The sequence below is a fragment of the Oncorhynchus mykiss genome, chromosome 11 (genome assembly GCF_057628025.1).
Source record: "Oncorhynchus mykiss isolate SJ-2025 chromosome 11, ASM5762802v1, whole genome shotgun sequence".
Lineage (NCBI taxonomy): Eukaryota > Metazoa > Chordata > Actinopteri > Salmoniformes > Salmonidae > Oncorhynchus > Oncorhynchus mykiss.
The window spans coordinates 53,316,490-53,342,982 of record NC_143032.1 but is presented as its reverse complement, the minus strand read 5'-3'; the positions used below and the strand labels follow the sequence as shown (position 1 = coordinate 53,342,982).

The 26,493-nt window shown below is 41.7% G+C and overlaps 2 protein-coding genes, 2 long non-coding RNA genes and 1 pseudogene across 12 annotated transcripts; 1 reads left to right on the top strand and 4 right to left on the bottom strand.

Moving 5' to 3' along the window:
* Window positions 1-1,122: 1,122 nt before the first annotated feature.
* LOC118937364 (prostaglandin E synthase 2-like) lies at window positions 1,123-6,044 on the top strand (annotated as a pseudogene). Its single transcript, XR_016484559.1, has 7 exons — window positions 1,123-1,468; window positions 1,725-1,905; window positions 2,341-2,396; window positions 2,506-2,651; window positions 2,836-3,026; window positions 4,874-4,988; window positions 5,143-6,044. The product of XR_016484559.1 is annotated as a prostaglandin E synthase 2-like (transcript).
* gle1 (GLE1 RNA export mediator) lies at window positions 2,708-13,383 on the bottom strand. 8 transcript variants are annotated; one of them, XR_016484555.1, is made up of 17 exons: window positions 12,696-13,383; window positions 12,169-12,420; window positions 11,900-12,061; window positions 9,975-10,123; window positions 9,783-9,843; window positions 9,435-9,689; window positions 9,055-9,280; window positions 8,837-8,949; window positions 8,612-8,681; window positions 8,333-8,475; window positions 7,945-8,135; window positions 7,633-7,762; window positions 7,407-7,511; window positions 7,225-7,307; window positions 7,032-7,095; window positions 6,724-6,890; window positions 2,708-5,183 (listed from the first exon to the last, which is right to left on the bottom strand). XR_016484555.1 is itself a non-coding variant. In XM_021621245.3 (16 exons), exons 1-16 carry the CDS (start codon window positions 12,792-12,794, stop codon window positions 6,822-6,824), a joined length of 2,172 nt encoding a protein of 723 aa, XP_021476920.2. In that variant the 5' UTR covers window positions 12,795-13,383; the 3' UTR covers window positions 6,012-6,821. The 8 variants fall into 8 exon arrangements, 4 of the variants coding, with proteins under 4 accessions (XP_021476920.2, XP_021476921.2, XP_021476922.2 ...); XR_016484556.1 differs by having other exon boundaries at window positions 11,900-12,058; XR_016484557.1 differs by having other exon boundaries at window positions 12,541-12,915.
* A 235-nt stretch (window positions 13,384-13,618) lies between these two features.
* Window positions 13,619-14,723, bottom strand: LOC149979623 (uncharacterized). Its single transcript, XR_016484560.1, has 3 exons — window positions 14,396-14,723; window positions 14,169-14,266; window positions 13,619-14,040 (listed from the first exon to the last, which is right to left on the bottom strand). It is a non-coding gene; the product is annotated as an uncharacterized LOC149979623 (long non-coding RNA).
* A 712-nt stretch (window positions 14,724-15,435) lies between these two features.
* LOC118937365 (uncharacterized) lies at window positions 15,436-17,535 on the bottom strand. The gene is made up of 4 exons (XR_005034672.2): window positions 17,466-17,535; window positions 16,966-17,103; window positions 16,608-16,753; window positions 15,436-16,477 (listed from the first exon to the last, which is right to left on the bottom strand). It is a non-coding gene; the product is annotated as an uncharacterized LOC118937365 (long non-coding RNA).
* Window positions 17,536-18,959: 1,424 nt separating this feature from the next.
* On the bottom strand, window positions 18,960-26,493 carry LOC110535890 (protein SET). The gene is made up of 8 exons (XM_021621248.3): window positions 26,009-26,493; window positions 24,823-24,880; window positions 22,756-22,898; window positions 22,562-22,665; window positions 22,350-22,463; window positions 20,738-20,908; window positions 19,900-20,028; window positions 18,960-19,798 (listed from the first exon to the last, which is right to left on the bottom strand). Exons 1-8 carry the CDS (start codon window positions 26,079-26,081, stop codon window positions 19,775-19,777), a joined length of 816 nt encoding a protein of 271 aa, XP_021476923.1. The 5' UTR covers window positions 26,082-26,493; the 3' UTR covers window positions 18,960-19,774.

Sequence of the window (26,493 nt, the reverse complement as noted above, 5' to 3'; positions counted from 1 at the left end):
ACACCATATCCAAGGATACTGACTAACAGATGCAGTTCCAATGATGGATGTGATAATGATGTTTGCTCATTCAATGATGATGAGGGGATGATGTTTCAGCTTCAGCGTAGTAAACCATTGGGAGAATTATCCACACATCTAAGAAAGTCATAAACATATTGGGGGTTATGGGCATGCTGACAAATTACTATTCACATGCATTTAGGTCAGGGGTTCATCCAGTGAGGTTTCAGGTTAAAATAATCTACCAAAGTAAAATATAATATAATAACATGATGGTGTATTATTTATTCTGTGGGTCTATGCAACACTACAAAAATAGTGACAGGACAGGTGCATCTCACATACTAAATGTTTCCCAGGTAACTGTAGCATACCTGTTTTTCCAGCATTATCATCCTCTCAGATTCATGACCTTAAAATCTCTTCCCGTGCATGTTCAGGACATATTCTCTTTTCTTCTGCACCAGCATCCAGCATTTTGATAAGTATATTATCCACAGTGATGCTCGTGCATCAAATCAGCGTGTATGTTTATCCTTGTGGAAATGTGCAGTGAGTCCAGCACCACCTTGAGATGACATGTACTGTAGTAGGACAACAGTTCCTGTACTCGTCTATTCAGCTATTAGTCTAAACTACACAGTAAATTGCAGCATTCGTGCATTTAATTTCTAGCTTCATCCTCTATCTTCATGATGCCCTCCTGCACCATGGGGAAGCATGCAATGCGCATTGGTCTGATTTGAACAATTTCATGCGATTTCTTTATTTGCAATTGTTCATTTAACCCCCCCAAAATAGTCATACAAGTGAAGTTAAATAAATAAATAAAAAATACAAATGACGGGTCATATAATGCCTGATCCTATCATTTTGCTTTGGTGTACATTGCAGCATCACGCAGTGATTTATTCTGTCCATTTATCTTATGTTAGGAAATGATTTACAGCTGTGCACTGAGACTGGCAAAAAAATAACAACTGGCCTACCGATGTCAAATATCTGTTTTCTGCCTTCTGTCCGGCTCTTAGGTAGCAGCCAGACAATTTTTTTTACAGTATGCCCGACCTTAAGCTTCTAAAACATTGATGCTCTTGAACACCCCAACACCCCACCAAATCGCAAATCGATACTATGTTCTTGAACAAGTCCCTACGCACTGCATTGTGGGAATTGATGTAAAATCAAGATGGCAGCTTCCTGCGCGAGAACTTTCGGTAAGATCGGCTGGCACATTTTGGAGTCTCCAGCATGTCTTGCTGGGAATATTGCCTCTCTGGTTCCAAGGGTCTCGCTGCATAGATCAAGCAGGGCACACGGAACGGGCGGTTCAGGATTCCGATCCAAACTGCCCTTCACCCCTCTGCGCGGTGGCCGTGTCCTGGGGTGTGCGTTCCTGCTTGGACAGTTGTCTGCAATACAGTTGTCTGTCCAACATCACCTTGCTGAAGAAGAAGATGCCAAGGTAATAGGCAATAATATTAGCTATGAAATGTATTTTCATTGATGTCCATACAGTCTACCTGAAGCAAAGCATGTCAGGTGGATCATGTCAGCTGACAACCTGTCTGTGGTTTGCCTAATAAATCAGATGGAACGCATCGCCACATTCGGAACTACTGGCTGGTGTACTTTTGTCATGTAGTTTGCCCAATGTTACATCCACGTTCAACCAAATTTGGCCTTTTTAAACATTTTTCTGACTTGTATGTCTTCCACAGGCGTATTCTGATGGTGGCCTGAAGTTGACCCTGTACCAGTACAAGACCTGCCCGTTCTGCAGTAAAGTGCGAGCTTTTCTGGACGACCATTGAGATTGTGGAGGTCAACCCTGTCATGAGGAAGGAAGTCAAGTGGTCAATTTACAGAAAAATGCCAATCCTAATGGTGAACAATGATGTGGTAAGGGGGGACAGAGTCACTCTGCATGGTTTGGTATTAGCTAGCAGATCCCACTTATTTACAGCTGCACTAGGGTCAGACAGTCTTCCTGTATATATTTGGCTTGGAAAACGTACCTCATTCCAGGGATAAGAAGTGCGTTCTCCGAATAGTCCCATTAGCCTAACTGTTACAAAGAGAAGATTGGACGACTGCTAGTTTTTTAGCAGTTGCTCAGTCTTCTGTGTGACAGTGGGGATAATGGGACAATTCGGAGTACATATCTCGCACCGGCTCTACAGTGTCTTAATCTACACAGGAAGCCTGTCCGACCATAGTGCACCTGTAAACAAGTGGGTCGGATCTGATGGCTAGGCTTGGTATTAGTTACAGGTGTCTGGGATGATGGAAAACTTGTCATGTGATCGCTCTCCTTCTGTGCTCTTGACCTATCAGCAACTGAACGATTCCTCAGTAATAATCAGCGCTTTGAAGACACAGTTGGTGAGCAAGTAAGTAGCTACCTCCTGAGAAGTGTTCTAGTTGTTTGTTTGTTTTTTTACATAAAGTGGTCCTTCTTGATCATGATGACTAAGCATTCTGAATTCTCTCTTCCTCCAGAGATAAAACCATCTCAGAGATTCTGCGCTGTTACCCAGAGATGAAAGCGGCCAATGAGAAGGGGAAGGAGGTGACAGAGTTCAACAACAAGTAATGGTGAATGAAGCTGAAGGTCAGATGATGTACCCAGAAAAAGACTCCAGAAAGTAGGTGAACACATTGGATGCCAAATTACTGCTGCCCATAATGACAATTCTCAATGTTATTAATGAAAATGAATGTATTTGTCCAAACCTCTCTAAAGACCTACTGTGCATCACTACTCTTGATATATTCTGTCAAGCATCATCTAGGCTTAAATGTCCCTTTCTCTTCACTGTCCATCTTCAGAGAGGAGATCAAATGGCGTAAGTGGGCAGATGATTGGCTGGTTCACCTGATCTCGCCCAACGTGTACCGGTCCACTGGAGAGGCCCTGGCCTCCTTTGACTATATTGTCCGTGAGGGCAAGTTTGGCACTTCTTTGCAAAGTATGTTGGAGCAGCTGCCATGTTTGTCATCTCAAAAAGATTGAAAAGTATGTGGGTGACACAAATTTTTGTGTGGTTGTCTGATACAGTGGGGCAAAAAAGTAATGTGTCATCCTCCAATTGTGTAAGCTCTCCCACTTAAAAAGATGAGGCCTGTAATTTATCATAGGTACACTTCAAAGTGTACCTATGATGAAAATTACAGGCCTCATCTTTTTAAGTGGGAGAACTTGCACAATGACAGACAAAATGAGAAAAAAAATCCAGAGAATCACATTGTAGGATTTAAAAATATATATATTTTTAACCCCGTTTTCTCCCCAATTTCATGGTGTCCAATTGCTTTTAGTAGCTACTAGCTTGTCTCATCGCTACAACTCCCATACGGGCTCGGGAGAGACGAAGGTTGAAAGTCATGCGTCCTCCGATACACAACCCAACCAAGGGTTGCTTCTTTAACACAGCGCGCATCCAACCCGGAAGCCAGCCGCACCAATGTGTCGGAGGAAAAACACTGTGCACCTGGCAACCTTGGTTAGCGCGCACTGCGCCCGGCCCGCCACAGGAGTCGCTGGTGCGCGATGAGACAAGGACATCCCTACCGACCAACCCCTCCCTAACCCGGGCAACGCTAGGCCAATTGTGCGTCGCCCCACGGACCTCCCGGTCGCGGCCGGTTACGACAGAGCCTGGGCGCGAACCCAGAATCTCTGATGGCACAGCTGGCGCTGCAGTACAGCACCCTTAACCACTACGCCACCCGGGAGGCCCACATTGTAGGATTTCTAATGAATTTATTTGCAAATTATGGTGGAAAATAAGTATTTGGTCAATAACAAAAGTTTCTCAATACTTTGTTATATACCCTTTGTTGGCAATGACAGAGGTCAAACGTTTTCTGTAAGTCTTCACAAGGTTTACACACACTGTTGCTGGTATTTTGTCCCATTCCACCATGCAGATCTCCTCTAGAGCAGTGATGTTTTGGGGCTGTTGCTGGGCAACATGGACTTTCAACTCCCTCCAAAGATTTTCTATGGCGTCTCCACTCCAGGACCTTGAAATGCTTCTTACGAAGCCACTCCTTCGTTGCCCGGGCGGTGTGTTTGGGATCATTGTCATGCTGAAAGACCCAGCCACGTTTTATCTTCAATGCCCTTGCTGATGGTAGGCTTTGTTAATTTGGTCCCAGCTCTCTGCAGGTCATTCACTAGGTCCCACCGTGTGGTTTTGGGATTTTTGCTCACTGTTCTTGTGATCATTTTGACCCCAAGGGGTGAGATCTTGCATGGAGCCCCAGATCGAGGGTGATTATCAGTGGTCTTGTATGTCTTCCATTTCCTAATAATTGCTCCCACAGTTGATTTCTTCAAACCAAGCTGCTTACCTATTGCAGATTCAGTTTTCCCAGCCTGGTGCAGGTCTACAATTTTGTTTCTGGTGTCCTTTGATAGCTCTTTGGTCTTGGCCATAGTGGAGTTTGGAGTGTGACTGTTTGAGGTTGTGGCCAGGTGTCTTTTATACTGATAACAAGTTCAAACAGGTGCCATTAATACAGGTAACGAGTGGAGGACAGAGGAGCCTCTTAAAGAAGAAGTTACAGGTCTGAGAGCCAGAAATCTTGCTTGTTTGTAGGTGACCAAATACTTATTTTCCACCATAATTTGAAAATAAATTCATTAAAAATCTTACAATGTGATTTTCTGGATTTTTTTTTCTCATTTTGTCTGTCATAGTTGAAGTGTACCTATGATGAAAATTACAGGCCTCTCATCTTTTTAAGTGTGAGAACTTGCACAATTGGTGGCTGACTAAATACTTTTTTGCCCCACTGTATATAACTAGCCAATAATGCTTAGTGATGAGCTCTGTTTAAATTGAATGCCTCTATCCTGCAGACACAACTTGCAGGATGATGTGAGACAGGATCTGTGCAAGGCAGTCAATGAGTGTGTGGCAGCCATTGGCAAGAAGTTGTTCATGAGTGGAGACCAGCCCAATCTGGCTGACCTGGTAAGAGCATCACATCTGTCATGTGAAGCATTATCTTAGAATTCTAGAACTTGTATTGTCTACTTTGTCTAAGATGCAGATTTCCTGATGAGACTATTTGTTTACAATAGCCAAAGTGTGTTTTGCTGATTGTCCTTGACTCTCCTCTCTGCAGGCAATGTATGGGGTCCTGAGAGTGATGGAGGGTCTTGAGGCCTGGAATGACATGATGGAGAACACCAAGGTGAAGAGCTGGTACAGACGAATGGAGAAAGCTACAGAAAGCCATGAAGACCACAACTGATCCTGCTCAAAACATTGACCAACGCTAGGAGACTTGAATTCAATAGCACTTCCAGCCCTAAGACTAAATCTGTAGATGTCATGAGATGGGAAAAGTGATTGTGTTAAGTAAAGACTGCATGATAGGCAGAAAAATGCAATAACATTTTGTCCTAAGGACCTTCTCCACCTGCTGCAATTTACAGAAATCTACTCCCAACCTTGATATATTGTCTGTGAAAATGCACCCAATGATTTGTTTTGCTTTACAAAAACTGGCAGCAATTAGCTGTTTATACTTGTTTACTGTCTACCTGGTGTCAAAGCTGCAGATTTGAACAATGTGTATGACATGGGTAAAACCAAATTGGCCGTTTTTAAATTTACATTACCTCCAGTCTTAGCATTTTGGGTTCCATTTTAGATTCAAAGGTTTTAAATTTAACGAGCTAACATGACATTTGATGACTCCATGAAATTTTCCCTCTAGGTTTGATCTTCCATAAGTTATGAAAGTAGGAAATACCCTTGTAATGCTTTGATGGAAAGTATACTCAATCTTATTATGGCTACCTGTTTCAGGATGTTAACTTCCTGACTGCTTATTCTACGTCAGATGGTTGTTCGAGGGTTCCAGTCATGAGCAGAGAATGTATTCTCAATTATGCAGGATATAGCTGGGTGTTAAGTGAAATGGGTTTAATAATTTGGGAGCTACCGTTGGACAAACTTATGTATTAACCAGTCTAATGTGCATACATGTAAAAAGGTTAAATAAAGTGTTTTAATACCGTACACCGTACATTGTTATTTTACAAGTTACACCTGTATTATTCATTTCACTCAGACTGCATTTAGACAGGCATCCCAATTATGATCTGTGATTGAGCTGCCTGTGAACGCAGCCTCAACGGTTTGGTACAAGCTCAGCACTAACAGAGTGGTAAATGCAAACCTCACACTATATAAAAACAGCTAATTACATGTCAATGTACAAATTATAAACATGTTGGTGGATTCCATTCCATTATGACCACCCTGACAAAATGACTTGAATAGGGGACGTCATGATTGAGTACTCAGATCTAAAAGCAGTCAACAAAAAATAGAAACAAAAAAAAGGGAAAGAAATCCCTCAGTTTAAAATAAGTAATACCATATGAATTTGGTAAAGCAAACTAATCACATTACAGTGAATCGGGGAAAAAGCCTTGAACTGTACAGCAAGAAGCTACATAACTACCCTAATAGTATAATGTTCTCAACAAGAGTAAGGAGAAAAACAACATATATGACTATGCAGTAGGATTAGCACGAAGATTGGATAAAATGGTTCATGTTGCAGTCACGATACAAGCCAGTTATAATTTGGTTTTAGCCAACTATACTAAGTATACATACTATTAAGCAAATTGATCAGGATATAGTGCATCATTGCAAACATAACTTCCACATCAAGACTGAGCTTCTCTACCTAGTGCATTCTATGAGTTGTGGACTGAGGTGATGCAGCCTTGAATCCAACTGATGCATCATGTCCAAAACCTTCTTTCTCATCCTTCCATCCTCCACTCAGGATCTCCAGAAGTGGGAGCTCAGCTGGCCTTTGGGGGGAGGGATCTGCCTGCTTCTTAATGAACTCTGATAGGGAGACAAAAGAAAACACAGGATCATTTTTGACCAATTTTAAGAGTTCAGTAGGTTTTAAAGACACTGCATCAGTGTCAGTTAAACAACGGTGCCTATGATACTGTGCTATACTTGGCCTTGCAGCACACTCACCTCTAGGAACTGCTTGAGCCTCGTGACTGAGCCTGCCTGGCCTTGGCTGGTGACAGCTTCAATCCTAAGAAAGGACAAATGACAACATGAAGTCTGAGTATTGACAGAGCGGTCAAGGTAGAGTGTACCACAAAGTTACAGCAGACTATTTTGTTCTGATGTAAAACTGAACTGCTGAGAGTGGCGATTGTACCTTGGCAAGTATTCCTCTTGGATGAGCAGAATGAGCTTCCAAAACTGAACCTGATACTGCTTCATTAGGGCGTTGCCACAGACCTAAGGGAAGACCGAGAACAGGGGACGTCAGTGACCTGCATAAAATGTCTAGTCCAGAGACCGTCTTTGGAGACAGGTGTCAGACACATGACTCATCACCTCTAGGAAGTCAAAAAGGAGTGTTGCCGTGACGTCTGCCAGGGGCTCCATGTTCAGCATCTGAGCCAGCCAGCGCCAGCCGTTGTTCAGCCCATGTGGGTCAGGCTGGACACAATGATAATAAAAGGTCAGCCTAATAACAGTATACAATTGGGGGGGGTCAGTGAAGTGCTTTGACATAGTGATATTAGCATTCGTTATGTAAACAATGTAGGATTGTCGATACCCCTTGCTTGGAGCCATAAGGCCATCTGAGCTGTATCATAGCAGCATAGAGGCGGATCATTCCTGACATCCTCTTCAAAAAGCTGTCCTGAGCTTCCACCCCTCCATCTTCCACACGGTAGCCTAAGATTCTGGTGGGACACAGAACAACACTTCAGCCAGAGCAACTAACCTCATTTGCTTAGATCGTGGAAGCAACGCACTTGAAATGCAGCATTGGTGTTTTCAACCCAAAGTCATGGAATTACATCAATTTCTGTTTCATTACAGTTCGTTCCAGATGCATTGCAAAACAGTGTGATGCCTCACTGACTTCTGATATTCCTCTACAGATGTGCCATCCTTCATAGGTGGGTAGTGGGGCACGGCGTAGGGGCATTTCTTATGAAGGTGGGCAAGGATGAAGTCTCCGACTTTGGGGTGAAGCTCCCACACCCCAGAGGCTACCACAGCGATGGGGAAGGCTGCCTCATGGTGGGACGCCACCTCCTCCTCTCCTTGTTTCTAAACAAACACATTGACAAGGAAGCATTTAAGAGCTCTATGAAAAGACACTACAGTCTTTTATTTGTATGACTATGGGACTATAAAACGTAACAGAAAAGTTAAGCAATTAGGAAGAAGTATAGAATTGTAAAGAGATAATACAGACCAATAGTGCTGTGTCTCCAGCAGTTCAAGCCAAGGTCATGTGAACTCACCACAAACTTCTCGGCCAGTTTGTAGCTGACAAAGTCCAGGCCGTTGGGATGCTGGGAGGTGGAGACAGACTTCCCTCCGGATACCACTGATCTCCCAGACAACAGCTTGTCAATCTTGTCAAATATTTCCCTGAGCTTGGAACCTGAGTATTTGACAAACATGGCGCAGACAATTTCAATCTCACGATTATTATAGCAATGTTCACCTTCTTTCACTTTCCCATAGATAAAATGATTGTCATTATAAGCCTCTGAGCCCTCTCCATAACCCAGACGCACCTGAGATACTGGAGATCTGGCTGACAGGGATTGTGGCTGCCTTCTGGAGCTCCATTCTTAGTTTCTTTGTCTGAAAAACAAATGTAAAAGGTAATAGGAACAAAAGGGTAATGTTGCCATTCATTTGTAATTTAGCTTTTAATGTGAAGGTGTATCATAATATGGGAACTGCATTTTCCTATAATGGCACAGTTCATTCCTCACCCATGCACAGTTTCAACCAACCTGGATATCCTTAGTGTTGTTCAAGCCTTCAAAAGACTGTGCACACTGGTTAGCGGAGTCCTGCAGCTCTTGGTACCACTTCAGGGTGCTCTGCTCAGCTTTGGTCTGCAGGCCTTCGGAAAGAAGAGTGCTTTTTAAACCCCTTGTTCACTACCTAACCTTTCACTCATTCGTACATACCCTATGTAACCAAACAAAGACAATCCTTTCATCCTTACCCTTTTTCCGTGCCTTCTCTTTGGCTGACAGAGCTGCACTCTTCTTCTGCTCTTCCTGCTGGGCCTGCAGCATTGCCATCTTCCTGCGTTCCTCTTCCTCCTCCTGCTCCTTCTTCCTCTTCTCCTGGGCCTGGGCAGCCGCCTCTTGCATCACCCGGATCAGTGACCTCATCTCATGCAGTGCCCGCTCTGCCACCGTCATGTCCTCCACACTGGGGAACTCCCCCTACACAATCACAATCACAACGACTTACCCATATTGAACAGAAAAAGGACATAAACAGGATGAAAACAATAGATATTATTCCCCACTCCCCCATAGCATGGGTCTACTTCGACAAAGACAATCATAGATGAGGGATAAAGAGAATCACACTGACCTCCGCTGTCATGCGCACCACCTCTGACACCTGGGAGCATAGCTGGTTGGCACGGGTGCTATAGGATGTGAGATCAGGGGAGGGGCCTGACTGGGTGGGTGCGGCCGGCTCCAGGAGCTGATTGAGTTGAAGTATCTCTTCCTGGACGGCATTGAGAGCACGCAGTCTCTCCCTACCCTCCACCTGTCTCTGCCTCTCAAATTCCGCCTCCCGCAAACGCTGTTGCTCCGCTTCCCGCAGGCGCAGGTTCAGGATCTGTGAGGGGCGGAGGAGGTTTTTCAACCTGTATCTAAATACAACTGTTTTGCATTTTGCTTTCTGAAATTCCAATGGTTAAACTTTCAATACCTTTATTCTGTTCTTGTGCTCTTCTTTCAACTTTTCTTGGCGCCCAATGCTTTCTTGTGTTCTTTTAAACAAGAGAAAGACAAGAAGCAAATGAAGATTCTTGACATTTAAATTCTGTCACAGGGACAGCAGCATATTGGTGGGTGAAAAGGAGACAATTATGCTTTAGAGATAAAAACTAGCAGGGCATACTCTCTGTCCATCATGTCCGTCATACTCTGGTACTCCTGTCTCTGCTTCAGCTCCATCAACTCCTCAAAGCGTTTGAGCTGCTCCGACTCACGACTCGCAACTGAGGCCACCAGCTTCTCCTGCAGCTCCTGCCTCAGACTCAGCTCCATCTGCACCAGGACATTCAAGAGTCTAGATTAGGTATGAAATGCTAGCTTAACATAATGCCATATATACAGTACCGGTCAAAAGTTTGGACACACCTACTCATTCAAGGGTTTTTCTTTATTTGTACTATTTTCTACATTGTATAATAATAGTCAAGACATCAAAACTATGAAATAACACATATGGAATCATGTAGTAATCAAAAACAGTGTTAAACATGTGGGAACTATTCAAAGTAGCCACCCTTTGCTTCGATGACAGCTTTGCACACTCTTGGCATTCTCTCAACCAGCTTCACCTGGAACAGTCTTGAAGTAGTTTGTTGGCTGCCTTTCCTTCACTCCTTCACGCATTCCAACTCATCCCAAACCATCTCAATTGGGTTGAGGTCGGGTGATTGTGCAGGCCAGGTCATCCGATACAGCACTCCATCAGTCTCCTTCTTGGTCAAATAGCCCTTACACGGCCTGGAGGTGTGTTTTGGGTCATTGTCTTGTTGAAAAACAAATGATCGTCCCACTATGCGCAAACCAGATGGGATGGCGTATCGCTGCAGAATACTGTGGTAACCATGCTGGTTAAGTGTGCCTTGATTTCTAAATAAAATCACTGACAGTGTGACCAGCAAAGCACTCCCACACCTCCTCCATGCTTCACAATAGGAACCAGACATGCAGAGATTATCCCTTCACCTACTCTGTGTCTCACAAAGACAGCGGTTGGAACCAGAATTCTCAAATTTGGACTCATCAGACCAAAGGATATTGCTTGTGTTTCTTGGTCCAAGCAAGTCTCTTCTTCTTATTGGTTCCCTTTAGTAGTGGTTTCTTCGCAGCAATTTGACCATGAAGGCCTGATTCACAGTCTCCTCTGAACAGTTGATCTTGAGAAGTGTTTGTTACTTGAACTCTGTGAAGCACTTATTTGGGCTTCAATTTCTGAGGCTGGTAACTCTAATGAACATATACTCTGCAGCAGTTAACTCTGGGTCTTCCTTTCTTGTGGCGGTCCTCATGATAGCCAGTTTTAGAGTGCTTGATGGTTTTTGCGACTGCATTTGAAGAAACTTTCTGAAATGTTCCGTATTGACTGACCTTCATGTCTTAAAGTAATGATGGACTGTCATTTCTCTTTTCTTATTTGAGCCGTTCTTGCCATAATATGGACTTGGTATTTTACCAAATAGGGCTCTCTTCTGTATACCACCCCTACCTTGTCACAACACAACTGATTGGCTCAAATGCATTAAGGAAAGAAAATCCACAAATGTATTTTTAACAAGGCACACCTGTTAATTGAAATGCATTCCAGGTGACTACCTCATGAAGCTAGTTGAGAGAATGCCAAGAGTGTGCAAAGCTGTCATCAAGGCAAAGAGTGGCTACTTAGAATAATCTAAAATCTATTTAGATTTGTTTAACAATTTTTTGGATACTACATGATTCCATGTGTGTTATTTCATAGTTTATGTCTTCACTATTTTCTACATTATTCTACAATGTAGAAAATAGTAAAAATAAAGAAAAACCCTGGAAGGAGTAGGTGTATATAAACTTTTGACAGGTACTGTATATATTTTGTTGTTATGGTAGGAGACACCTGTCTGATGCACGCCTGTCTGAGTGGACTAATACATTGGAGGCCACGGGGATGGCACACCAGTATCACGCTTACCATTCTAATCTACAATGTTGGTTTGGTTATGGTAATTGCTGTTAATGCATTCAATATATTATTATGCCATGTTGATGCATGAACAAAAAAAAAGCTTTTGCAACCTTAGCTTTGGCACGATGTTTCTCCTCAAAAATGCGTATAAATCCTTCCATTTGAGTTGCCCTGGGAGACAGCAGGGAGATGGTGGGAGAAGGAATGGGGTTGGTGACTGGACTGAGATTGTTGCTGGCATCTGGGGCACTGTCCTCATCACCAACAATCTGCTGTGGATCGATATGAAGACAAATGTGGTGAGTTCATACGAATGTAAAATAAATAGTGCGCAGAGGGAGTTACATAATGGTATAAACAAAGCAGGAAAGAGACTTGCCTGCTCTGTGTCTTTCTTCAACCTGGGGACCAGTTGTGGAGAAGAGAGGGGAGTGGGCTGAGCATTGGCTGAAGGGAAGGGGCTGGTTGAGGAGACTGGGGCCTCCTCAGACAGGCCTGTGCCTGGGTCAGTGGAAGCAGAGCCCAATGAGCAGGTCTTCTGAAGCGCTCGAGGGCTCATGTTAAGCCTCTTCAAGATGAGCCCAGAGAGTGGGGACAAGCTAGGAGCTTCATTACATCCTGACAAAATATCCTGCAGGGGACGAGAAAGGATCATACCACTAACGTTAGGCTATATCACATATCTAATCAAATTAAATGCTTATTTAAAACGTGTCCAATGTTGGCTAGAATACTGAAATTGTATACATACCATGGTCCAGCTAGGTAGAAGGCTAATAATTATATTGGTGATGTTGTAACTTTGTTTTTGTCAGTTAGCGAATGCAGAACATGCGAAACAACGTTGAACCTTTGAGCTAACGTTATTTATGTGAAGCCGTTAGCTAGCATGTTAACGTTCATTACCTCCCCCTTTTCGAGCCAGTCTGGGTTGTATTTCAGTCTTCCCTTTGGTGAGTTTTTCAAGGCCTCCAATGTATCCCATCGTAAACTTTCAGCAGGCATTTTGGCGTGTAAATAAACACACGACAAACACTTTAAGAGACAGGTGATTATTAGGCTTGCTGCTGATTGCGGTATAAGTGCCACTGAAAGTCAAACTCCGACGTGATCCATTTCCGGCTATGATAAATCTATGGTTCCGAGTCGAGGCAGTTTATCCTCAAAGCTACTTTTCCCTCATAATGGGTAAAATCGTAACATGTTGTGAACAATGTTCATCTAAATACTGGGTGTAAAAGCTGGATAACTATCTAGATTTTTTCCTTTATTTTCTGAGTTTGTTGTTTGTGAAACACACCAGACTGTCCATTCTCATTTTAAGCATTTGTTATTGTTATTGTTAAACAGTACAGTACATTTCAACTGAATATACAAAATAGAACTCATACAGCTCATACAATATAATTCTAAGAATATTCAATCCGATTGGTGAGTGTGTGTGTCAAGAGCTTGATAGGACAGAGTCACCAAACACATTACTATATAAAGCTTTGAGAAACTGAACATAATCCTGCAGGCTGCGGTTTGTGGAGCCAGATTGTTCCAGTCTCTCCTTCAGGTTCCTCAACTGATTCCAGAATATTCATTCCATCTGCAAAGAAAGAAGGACTTCCATATCAGTTCAGTTTGACAGAGTTATCATAGTTGTTGTATCATTCCTTATTATGGTGTTTAGATTTTATAGTTTGTATAAATAGTATTCCTGTCCATTGCAATTGTTTGCAAAGTTGTAACAAATATGTTACTAGATATTGGATGTATAATGTATAACACATATAGATAACTCTCTAGAAAACCAGGTCTTTGGGTTAAAATGTCTCACTCACATCCTCTTTGCTTCTGCGTAACTGACTGAGCTCTGTCCTACTGAGTCCCAACTGGCTCTCCAGGTCCAGAGCCCTGGCCTGGCTGAACCTCTTTGAATAAAGCCCACTGTAGGCTCTGATCCACATAAAAGTTGAAGAAGTCCAACCAAAATGATCAAGTTGACACTTAATAAAGAACATAAAAATAAAAAAAACGCTAAATTTAAATCTTGACACTGAAACATAAACTGAAAGACTGCACAGGTATTTGAGTGATGTTCAGTAGTAAGACAGACCTGTCTCTGTCTGGCCTGCTCCAGCTGCTTGGAGAGGATGCTGCACTCCCGGACCTACTCCTCAAGCTGTTTCTGGGTGCTGTGATTCGTCTCTGAGATCTCCAGCTTTAAGCAGTAGTCCTCTGACTCTAAGCGGGCCCTCTGAACCTGCAGCACAATTGTCACATATCAATTCAAAATCTTAGCTACAGACTGGATAGCATGCAGCATTATAGCTGGATTATAACACCTTGATTGAAGTACAGCCAACACTCAGATAGGCTGATCAACTGTACCTTGCTCTTATAGTTTTCCACCTGGCTCTCTAGCTTCTTGACTGAACTCTTCAGCTGCTGCGCTTCAGACTGGGGCTGTGTCAGGTTCTACTCTACTTCTTCAAAAAGAAGATCCACAAATAACCTGACATTCAAAGTTACAGAATGGTTTGTCATCTTCAGTCCTTATCAAGGTTTGATATTCTATAGTTTATTACACTTGATGACTGAAAGAGAAACATGTTTACCTTCAGTCTCTGGTTCTCTAGTTTGTTGACGGAGTTGTCAGAGGTGAAGCGGTGCGGCCGGATCAGGAGCCCAACCGTCTCAGCACGGCCTTTCTCCACCACAGTGTGGATCTGTGCAGTCATCTCAGTCACCTGGCTGCACAGACAGACAACAAAACACATAATGCAGTAATCAGAAAGGAAGAAATGCCTGCAAAATACACTTATTTCAAGGTTCTGGACAACTTAAAAAAAAAAAAAATCCAAAGACAAACCATTATGAATCATTCACATGAAACATGTCTTGAATGCCTCATGGTAGTCACAATTACTGGCTCTCAGCATCTTGCTGCAAAACTCAACAACAAAGGAGATACAGCAGGAGGCACAAAGGAGATACAGCAGGCCCTGCTGGAGCAGTAGGAGGAGATACACTTCTTGAGAACATTGATTTCCACTTCAAGCTGCCTCTTTGCAGTCACCTCTTTGGAGTGGCAGCAACACCAGCTCTCAGCTGAAAAAAGAGCCTCTGCCACCGTAAGTCTCCTGAATGATGGCACACAAATACATAGGGCAGTGTGACACTTGGGCCACTTGTTAAGTGTGACACTTGGTCCGCTTGGTAATGTATCTACATGTGTTCCTCCCATATAATATAATTCACAGGATCACACCCAACCCCCTTGTTTCCATCCAAACACCACATGTCAACCTGTGAGAGTAGCCTGAGGACCTGTGTGTGTCAGACCTTCTCCAGCAGCTTTGCAGAGAGCTGTCTGGTTGAATCGTCACTGTTCTCTGCTCTCTGCCTCTGTGTCTGGTCTGCCTGCTTCAGACTCTCTTTGTTCTCTTCACTCTGCTGCTTCAGCTCCTCCAGCTGGTCCAGCAGGGCCTGCATCTCCTGCTGTATCTCCTTTGTGCCTCCTGCTGTATCTCCTTTGTTGTTGAGTTTTGCAGCAAGATGCTGAGAGCCAGAAAAGCAAAAACAACATTTGAAACGTCATCTATGACAATGGATATGCACCACACAGAGTGAAAGGAAAATTCAGTCATGGATGCACAGCACTTTTTCTGCTTCTTTGTCCGCCAGTCTCTCCAGTAGGCCTTGCCTCTGCTTTGATGTCCTCAATGATTCTGTCTATCAATTAATAGAAAAAAAATGTTTTAAGAATGCTCAATATATGGGGCATTGAACAGTCAGCCTTGTGCACGAGGAAACAGAATCAATAGAACATATTTTCTGGTACTGTCCATCGGTGGCTCGCTTATGGAGTCAGGTCCAGGAATGGTTGTTATGTCATAATATCAGAGTTCAGATTGACCTGCAAACTGCATTGTTATGGAAAATATCATTATACTCTTGGGTAAAACATTTATTTTTAAGGCAATATCGGTATACATTTTTACAAATAGGGAGTTTCAGGAACCCCAGTAAGACATCATAGTAAAATGGAGGGATGTATTGCAAAAGGAAATAGCAAAATGGCATTATACTGGGAAAGATGGGTTAATCTGTGGACATCGGTGGGTTGGAGTTAAGATCTGAATGAATGGTGGATTGGCTGTTGTGGGTGAAAATCCAGCACTTGAAGAGAGGAGATTCTGAATATTTAATGATTTAACTACATGTACTGTAGATGTGACCGAAATAGCTGTAAGTAGCAGTAAAAGTATTGTTGTCAGTTAGTTTACTACAATTAGGGTAGGGATGGTAGAGAAGAGTATAAAGGGAAAACATTTCAAATAAGGGATTGGAAATTATGCAAACAATTAAAATGATAGAACCTACAATCTATCTGCAATATTAAATCATTGTTGTTCTTCCAATCAAAATATAAGACCACAATTCTTATTGTCATTTTCCATTTTCCTGCAAAGACACTGATACCTTGTCAATCTAAGCAAGTCCATGTATTGGGGAGAGTACCTCTTGTTCATGGCACTCCCTGAAGAATTCTCAGAGTGCAGCTCACCTTTTTCACGCCACCCATAGCCTCATTCAGGGCTGTCAACTGTGTGGCCACTGCCACCCCATCAATCTCTGCTTCTACCAGCTTCCTCAGTGGCATGTCTCTTTCCCCATGTAGAGTCCTCGACTCAGCCCTGTATGAAATGGAAAGATTAAAACCAAGCTAGTCCTAAACTGCCTCACACATTTTTACATTGTCTTGTGAATGTTTGTAAACGTATGCATGATGACTAAAGGTGCTCATGTCATGATATTACTCCACACCTGTTGTGGCCAGTCTCCCACATCTTTCTTTGGGAGTGTTGGAGGAAGATATTCTCTCATTTTCCAAGGAACAGGTCTTTGGTGGAATCCAGCAGATCCTCCTCCTGCTCGTCGATGACATACTGGCATGCACTCAGATACTCAGGCTGGTGCGCCAGCAAACAGAAACACACACACACGCCCAGTTTCTTTGTTTATACGACACATTTATGCAACAAACAAGAGGGCACTAGATATTGCTGATTGCAAGTGAGAACTTTGCTCTGTAAGTTGTGATAGTGGGATAGCCTCTTCTAGGGTTTGTTGTGTAAGGGGCAAACATTGAATTGTACACACTATATATTATCAACTGACATACCTCATTCTTCAGAGATCAAACATTCATCATGAGTCTACCAATCTTTTTTCCATATTTGTTACGCTGGCCATGCATCCTCTGCTCTTGTTCATCCTCATGAGACAGGTCAGCCAACTGCTCCAGACAGTATGAAGGCCCCTGAGAGACATGAAAATCAATATTGGTAGTATATCTAATGATATTGTGCGTGATATATCTTTGGGAATAGTGAGCAATAATGTATGTTAATAAATGTGAAATGTAAGCTATGTCCATTGCACTGGATGAAAATGTATCTGTGAGGAGCAAATCATTTACTTGCAGGACCTCCCACTTGTGTCATCCGAGTGGAGGTTCTTCCTGGGTCCAGCACCCAGGGGACCATGGCACAGAGGTGCCCAAAATCCCCTTTGATGTTGTACACCTCTTTGATTGGCAGTCATGGCTTAACTGTTATAGGCCCACTTTATTTCAAAGGTTGAATCAGTGTTTATAACTCTATTGACTAAACGTTTACTAACCTGTGGCGTCTTTTCAGTGCAGCTCTTCTCTTCAGGTGTACACGCGTTTTCAACCAATAACTTAATCTAGAGTTGGAGCACACGATACAACATAATTTGCACTAGTAGGGCAACTAGCTGCTAGAAAGTCACAAGACAACCTGAGATAAGAACAGTACCCGGGAGCATGATCACTCCATGAATGTCCAGCAAGCTAAATCTCACAATGTTCTTTATTCATAACCGGATTATGAATAAAAACAACTGGTTTGGCAAAAGTGAGTGATTTGTTTACCTGCTAAATCTCTACCGACGGGATTGGATCCGGTCATCTCTAAAGATATCGCTCTGGTGATTGGAGAACATTCTTTTGACCCACGTTCTAATTCACGTTGCCAGTAGCAACGGGAAATCATCTGCAACACGTATAATTACCGCAAAATATCTCCTGCCTATAGACCGCGACAACTCATTCGATGCCATGGGGTGCTCAAACGAACCAAATTTGAGGGATACATTTCGAATATTATATGAATTTGGTTGTAAACGTCCTAAGCAAGCACCATTTATTTTCTTAACCGAACTCGCTAGTTCCTGATCTGCATGACTGCACACATATGAAAGAGTAACGGGTATCATTGCATAAATTGGCCAGCAGAGACAACCGTCGGAACGTCGGCTGCAAACACTTGTTTCACTGTATTTGTGTGTGATAATACTCGTCGAGCCTGTGTTACGGAGGGATTCGGTGACTTGTTCCAGTTAAAGGTTAAATAAAAATAAACTTGTTATGCAGGTCCAGCGGACAATAATTGGCAACTTTATTCACTGTCGACTTGGGCCCTCTCATATAATAGTTATAGGGAAACTAAGAGTGCCCGTCGAGCGGTTCGAACCATCTCCGGACTAACAGATATGACTTTCGGCGGAGACATTACACCTGGTATACTGGACACACGCACCTTGGTGGGTTGAGCTAAATAGGTTTCGGCATATGATTTTGATGTGTCTAGTCTCATCCATCAAACGTGTCTGGCAACCAAGTGAGGGTTTTCTAAATTGAAGGCACCAATGCCATACACCTACCTACCTTATGCTGTTTGTTCCGTAACGGCCAAAGTTTAACCAAAAAGCAATTTAAGGAATCGGAGCACACATGTGGCTTTGATAACTAAATCGATTGCTAAATCCTTGTACCATCAACACTTCCTGACTACAATCATTCAGAAGTTGACAACGCCTGCATTCAAAGTTACAAAAGGATACCTGGCCCTACCAATTAACTTTTGCATTTTCACAATACAAAGTGGCACCAACACAGCATGTCGTATTTCTTGTGATTGTATACACTTCTGAAATATAAAATAAACTGTCAGTAACACTAATATACTGGTCCAGTAACACAAGTATACTATTTTAGCCATAACCGCCAGACATTTAACATTAATGTAGTTTGCTGGCTCTAGATAAATCACTACAATTTAATACTATGGTTGGTTAGAAGAGTCACACGCATTTGTGTACACATTAAGTTTTATTGTAACAAAACAAGTTGTACACCTTTAAGTTTAAAACAGATGATTATTTCCCCCCAGCGGAAAATAAAACAGTGATTAGATGTAAATTCCATGAGATAACAGGTTGTTTTCCATGAAGCAGTGGGGGGCCCAAATTTACAAGCATTTTTTTAAAGTTTTGTTTTGTTTATTAAAAATGTACTTTCACATCTCATGGATGTCTGTAAAACAATAAAAAAAAAGATATAGTAATGGTGTCAAAATGCCCACCCACCTCAGCACCCCAAGATATCCCTTTACCCTACCCCAGCATTGACCCCAAACATTACAAGTGATGGGAATAAGCTGGTATTTTCTGTTAACTTTTAACCACATAAGGGGGGGTGGCATTATTTGCAGGGATCTACTCGCCAACTGAACAAAATTATAAAAACTATAGAGGGGGTCTGCTAGCGCTAGGTCACTGCACCATGGCTTTTATTCATTTATCACAACCTTTAACTGCAAGAAAATTATATATATAAATTGCTATTTAATTCTACTCAAGATGGCATGCTGATTCTATTTTTTTGTAAGTTTTTATTTTTCTTCAGATGAATTTGGGAATTGGGGTGGTACATACAATTCAAGGCAGGAATTTGCCATTGGTTTTTAGATGAGACAAAGAAACTTAACATGGCACAGACAGGAGTGAGGCTTCAGAATGAGACGACGAAGCACAAAATAAAAATACAAAATCTTGCTCCCAAATATGGGTGGATAACCAAATTGGGTGAAAATAGGAAAGGGTATTGGTAGATGTAATTTTTCAGTTTAGTCATCTTCTCCTTCATCATCCTAAACAAAATAAAGGGAGAAAAAAATAAATAAATCAGCAACACCATAATAACAAATCACACTATTCAATATAGCCAATTAAGCAATTATCTAGGGCATACCTCCCCATCATCTTCCTCTCCATCATCTTCCTCTCCATCATCTTCATCACCCTCCTCATCAATGTCCTCAAGACCTTCCTCGTCATCATCATCTTCACCTTCTGCTTCCTCATCATCCATGTCAGGAACCTGCCAATCAAATTAGCCAACATTTTAACTATACATTCTTCATCTACACAGGAGACTTAATCTCCTGGGTGACATCCAAAGAAGGAATAATAAAGTTGCACAATGGACATAAGTCAAAGAGCTGGTAACAAGTCCTATTCAAAATCAAGAGAACATCGATAACAGGGTGTGCTAGGCCTTGGAGACCAGTGTTGGAAAAAGTATGCAACTGTCATACTTGAGTAAAAGTAAAGATAACTTCATAAAAAAAATGACTAGTAAAAGTCACCCAGTAAAATACTACTTGAGTAAAAGTCTAAAAGTATTTGTTTTAAATCTACTTAAGTATCAAAAGTAAATGTAATTGCTAAAATATATTTAAGTATGAATCTTTTCAAATTCTATATATTAAAGCAAACAGCACGATTTTGTTGTTTTTAAAATGTACGGATAGCCAGGGGCACAGTCCAACCCTCACACATAATTTACAGAGGCAGTAGGGATGACCAGGCATGTTTTCTTGATAAGTGTGTAAACTGGACCATTTTCTGTCCTGTTAAGTATTGGGTGTCAGGGAAAATGTATGGAGTAAAAAGTACATTATTTTCTTTAAGAATGTAGTGAAGTAAAAGTTGTCAAAAATGTAACTAGTAAAGGAAAGTACAGATACCACAAAAAAACAATGTAAGTAGTACTTGAAAGTATTTTTACACCACTGTTGGAGACTTACCAGGTAGTACTGCAGGGGGTTTGGCCAGATGTCATCCTTGATGACCTCGCCCAGCTCATCTGCCCCAGCATCTGAGTGATCAGTGAACCAGGTGAAGAAGCTCTCTGGCTCTTCATGCTGCCTCTTCTTGCCGGCTTTATTCTGCGTCTGGCTGGAGCGCTTTGTCAGGTCCTTCAGAAAGGTCACAGGGGTAACAAACCAACTTAGGTATTTGTTGTGAAATTGTTAGATATTACTTGTTAGACACACACACACACACACACACACACACACACAACAACCAGGCATGAAAACCAAAATGATCTATGAACACTGAGGTACAACATTCAGGTTGGGGCCGGGAATTTCAAGGGACTTCATGATACGATATGCATTTTGAAACTAAATTTATTGCGAATAAATACTGCCATATTATTGCGATTTGATGTTCCAAGCATATTGCTCACTGTATGTCTGCTGAAGAGGGAGCACGAGAAAGTGAGTTGAGTCACTAATAAGTGACAAAAACATACTGGTTCACTATTTAAAAATATGGAGAACAAGCTAGCTATATGATTAAAAATACCAGAGTAAAAAAAAGAAAGTGTTACCCTCTTTTTCTCCCCAATTGTTAGTAGTTACTGTCTTGTCTCATTGCTACAACTCCCGTACGGGCTCGGGAGAGACGAAGGCCGAGAGTCATGCGTCCTCCAAAACACAACCAAGCTGCACTGCTTGTTAACACAGCGCGCATCCAACCCGGAAGCCAGCCGCACCAATGTGTTGGAGGAAGCTGCGCGCGGCCCATCACAGGAGTCACTAGTGCACGATGAGACAAGGATATCCCTACCGGCCAAACACTCCCTAACCGACGCTAGGCCAATTGTGCGTCGCCCCATGGACCTCCCGGTCGCGGCCGGTTGCAACAGAGCCTGGGCTCGAACCCAGAGTCTCTGGTGGCACAACTAGCACTGCGATGCAGTGCCTTAGACCACTGTGCCACCCGGGAGGCAAAAATACCAGAGTTTTGGCACAAGCACAGCCAGCCGACGCTACCCAGTCGACTTATACATATAGCTTTCCCCTGAAATCAATACTTATGACAAAATGTATATTATCCAAAAAGAATGTTGCTATATGCAACTGCAGAGATATTCCCCCCCCCCCCATTTCAGGTACGCAGTGTTAAAAAAGTCTGGTCAACATATTGGTGTAAGTGCCCTACTTGTTTCTGCCAAATGCTGTACTTTTAAAGCAGCAATGTGTAACCTTTTGGGCAACCAGACCAATTTCACATAGAAATGTGAGTTATTGATCTGTCATTCTCATTGAAAGCTAGTCTAAAAAGCAGTATATATGTTCCATGTGAGCCATTTCTATGCTACCCATTCTGAAGTTTAGTTTTTACGTCTTTGTATTTAAAAAAATAATAATTTTATACCCGCTGAAAATGCAACGTTGGGTTACTGAATATATATTTCTCATCGGTTTAGATGGTACAAGTATTCTCTACACATTGCTTGTGTAGAACTGAAATTATTTAGCAACCAGGAAATATAGCGATTTCTGCATATTGCACCTTTAGAGAATCTCCAATATTTCCATACATGTGAAAAGAGGTGATATGAAATACCTTTCCTGATTTCCATTTTATTTCTGTTGACTTTGATGATGGGTCTCCACTCTCGTTCAGGTGGAACTCTTTGGAAAGGACTTTGTTTTCAAAGTATGGGTTTTCATCAAAATACTGGAAGACAAAATAAATTTAATTAAGCCAATAAATGGCATATTGCTGCCATTAATGCAATATTCTATGAATGCAATATGATGGTAACCTTCACGTACAAAATCTATTCTGTAGCCTGACTTGATATCTTCAAACTCTGTAACCTCCACCCTGGTCAGATAGTGAAGTGCCTCCTCATCTTCCTCACCAAGAAGGGCAGAAACTGCAGGAGGAAACATTTAAACAGTCAGAACATCTGAGCATTCTAGGTTCCAGTGGTAAAATCGTGTGTCAGCCTCCTAAAGAAACTCACCTTGCGGATGGTTGACGAATGTTGTGACCCAGAAGTTGGGGATTTTGGCGATCAGTTCTGACCTCTTCTGAAAGAATGGCTGACGGAGTTTGTTGTATTTCTGTTCTACCTTCAATATCTCCTCACTCGCCTGCTCATTCAGTCTGTGAAGAAGATTGTACATGCATATCAGGATTTTTCCTCGATCAAAAGGGGCTACGGTGGAATTTGTCCCGAAAGTGATGTATACATGTCATTTTTTTAAAGCATTTTACGTCAATTTCCCGGGAAAAAAACTAAATTACTCGGTGGAGCCGAGAAATGTTTGCCGTTTTAACACGAATTACCTGAAATGTTACACACTGTGCCATGGAGCTGGGAGAAAATGGTGTACTTTTAAAGCTAATGTAAACGGAATTGTACATGTTCTGCCATGTAGCTGAGTGAAGTCGTTTAAAGATAATTTCCTGCAAGTCTATATGCATTTTGCCATGGCTTATGTTTTTGCTCAAACATAACAAAATCAACACTGTTAAATTAATTAAAGGTCCGTTCTCTTTTCTACATACTTTATATTTTGTTTCAGTCATTTAAGTTGACACCCGAAAGAGTCTATTCAAAATCGACAAGGCTGATTAATTAGGGCCGATTTCAAGTTCTCACAACAATCGGTAATCTGCCTTTTTGGATACTGATCATGGCCGATTACATTGCAAGCCAAGAGGAGACTGCGTGGCAGGCTGACCACCTGTTACGCGAGTGCAGCATGAAAAGGACCTTGCTAGCTAGTATTAAACTTATCTTGTAAAAAAATAAAAAATAATTCTTCACAGAATCACTAGTTAACCTAGTAATATCAACCATGTGTAGTTAACTAGCTTGTCCTGCGTTGCATATAATCGATGCAGTGCATGTTTCTTAAAATCAATACACAGAAGTATATTTTTTAAACCCTGCATATTAAGTTAAAAGAAATTCATGTTAGCAGGCAATATTATCTAGGGAAATTGTGTCACTTCTCTTGCATTCAGAGCAAGGATATTCAGGGTATATGTGACAATTTCTTCCTAAAAAAAGACAGTAATTAATTTTCCAGAATTATGACATAACATTGAAGGTTGTGCAATGTAGCAGCAATATTTAGACTTTGGGTTGCCACCCATTCGATAAAATATGAAATGGGTCCATATTTCACTGAAATAATAAAACGGTTCGTTTTCAAAATGATAGTTTCCTGGATTTTACCATATTAATGACCTACGGCTTGTATTTCTGTGTGTTTATTATATTATAATTAAGTCTGTGATTTGATATTTTATAGAGCAGTCTGACTGAGCGGTGGTAGGCAGCAGCAGGCTCGTAAGCATTCATTCAAACAGCACTTTACTGCGTTTGCCAGCAGCTCATAGCAGTGCTTGATGCACAGCGCTGTATATGACTTCAAGCCTATCAACTCCTGAGATTAGGCCGGCAATACTAAAGTGCCTATAAAAACATCCAATAGTCAAAGGGATATGAAATACAAAATGGTAGAGAGAAATGGTCGACGCGTAATAATTCCTATAACTACAACCTAAAACTTCTTAACTGGGAATATTGAACCACCAGCTTTCATATGTTCTGAGCAAGGAACTTAATGGTTAGTCTTTTTTTAAAATTTTTATTACATGGCACATATTGCATTTCTACTTTCTCCAACACTGTTTTTGCATTATTTAAACCAAAGTGAACATGTTTCATTATTTATTTGAGGCTAAATTGATTTTATTGACATATTATATTAAGTTAAAATAAGTGTTCATTGTTCATTCAGTATTGTTGTAATTGTCATTATTACAAATTAGCCGATTAAATCGGTGTCATTTTTTTTTGGTCCCCCAATAAATCGGTATCTGCGTTGAAAAATTATAAAAATCGGTCGACCTCTACAGTTTGGACATAAACTGACCTCGGAAAAAAAACTTGCTTAGGCTGCCCACCCAAGGGTTTTTTACAGCAAAAAAAAAAACTATATCAATCACATTGTCACACAGTTAAACACGAATTTGTTTTAATACTGACAGATATACACTAACTTGAATGGCTTACCTGTCAATTTCGTTTTGAACTTCATCAATGTGTTCAATAGCTTCCTGTTGCTCTTTTTCTGTAATGAGAAATGCAATAATGTCAGAAAATATTGTAGTGACTCTCGGTGCAGTGCATTGGTGATATACATCAACATTAAATAGTAACTACCAAGTTCCTGCACATTTACCTGCCAATAGTCAAAGATGTAGCTATAGCCAACAAAAAAAAGTTACGAGCTAATGTTCTTGTTTTGAAATTGACCCTGAACTCCCAAGCTTCACTCAGGTCCATGGATGCAAAAGCGTTGCAGGAGTGAGCTGGTAACGATTTGTAGTCTGAATAAAGGGGTGCAAAATGGGCGAAAACATCAATCATAATCAACAAATGATTTTTACCATGCATGACTGAAATGTGTGCGCGTAGTGTTAGCAACACCTCTGCAACTAGCAATTTCAGAGCAGCTTGTAAACGGCGGTTCTTCCTGCTGGCTACAGCGAGGGCCGCGTGGTTTGAATGTGGGAGTCCGCACACTGCACTCTGTGCCTCGATTCCCCAACACTGACTTACAGCTAGCTAACTAACGTTAGCTGCATTGCATCGAAACTATGCGTAAGTTATTTGTTTATAACTAACCCTGCATTGTTGAATCAACGCATATAATTCTTCCAATGGCCTACTTCTCGAAAACTACGGCTCACTAACTATAAGTTAAACTAGTTAGCCATGTTTCAAATATCACATTCGCTGGCTAGCTTTATGGCGGATATGAACAACAACAAAGTAACAAGGCCACGGTGTTTCATTCAACATAGCAAACATTAATTCTCAATCAAAAATTCACTGTCTATTATAACAATGGTTGTACAGTTGCTTTTACAGTACCAAGGACTAGACTTGAAAAATAAAATACTGTACAGAATATTCATTGATTAAACAATTAGCTAGGTAACGTTAGCTAGCTATGAAATGTTGCTAACGTAATTAGCTAACATGGCCTCCATCACCGGTCTAACGTAGTAGAACCTAGAACTACGCACTCACGGCAGACAATACAGACTGCACCCAGAACAGGGCAGATTCATATTGAAAAGCACAAGGACAACACATTACTAGTTGTGAACTCATTTGCATTCAAGTTGTACATTTAAATAGAACTAATAAAGAAAGTGAAAATGGCGGTTAACTGGAGGCCGCCATTCCTTACCGGAGGTCTCGTCCGCGCCGTCATAGTTTGAGTTCAGCTCCTTTTTACTCACTTTTGCCGCCGATGCCGACATGTTTTTCGAAGGCTGTGAATAACAGACTTCGGAAAAGAACACTGAATTCGTTTTTTTCTGTTCTCTCCGAACAGGAGATTATTATTTCTACCTAAGATTTCGGTGTACCGTTACAACGTGTGCAGCCCTCCTCTACACAATAAAAAGCGAGTAAGTCAGACACCACGAAGCTCAAGGCAAGCCCACTCACGCGCTCCCTTTCATTACGAACGCGCCTCAGCAAATGGAACCAACCGGGCTCCGCCTCTCGAGGACAAGTCTACTTGCTCGATTCTAGTGTTGCTTTCTGATAGGCGAGGTCGCACACAGGGCTGGCATATACTAAGGGGATTCGATTATTCTGGACAGGGCAAGCGTGTTTTACACCGGGTGAAAGTTGATTGCATTCGTTTTGGAACCAGGCATCTAGTTC

Coding starts and splice junctions, on each gene's coding strand:
- gle1 (XM_021621245.3), bottom strand. CDS start 12,794: ATGCCTGCTGAAAGTTTACGATGGGATACATTGGAGGCCTTGAAAAAC. Junction 12,062..12,168: donor TGAAGAAAGACACAGAGCAG/GCAAGTCTCTTT, acceptor ATCGATCCACAG/CAGATTGTTGGTGATGAGGA. Junction 8,136..8,332: donor AACTGGCCGAGAAGTTTGTG/GTGAGTTCACAT, acceptor GTGTTTGTTTAG/AAACAAGGAGAGGAGGAGGT.
- LOC110535890 (XM_021621248.3), bottom strand. CDS start 26,081: ATGTCGGCATCGGCGGCAAAAGTGAGTAAAAAGGAGCTGAACTCAAAC. Junction 22,899..24,822: donor GTTCAAAACGAAATTGACAG/GTAAGCCATTCA, acceptor TCTTCTTCACAG/ACTGAATGAGCAGGCGAGTG. Junction 20,029..20,737: donor ACCCCCTGCAGTACTACCTG/GTAAGTCTCCAA, acceptor TTTGATTGGCAG/GTTCCTGACATGGATGATGA.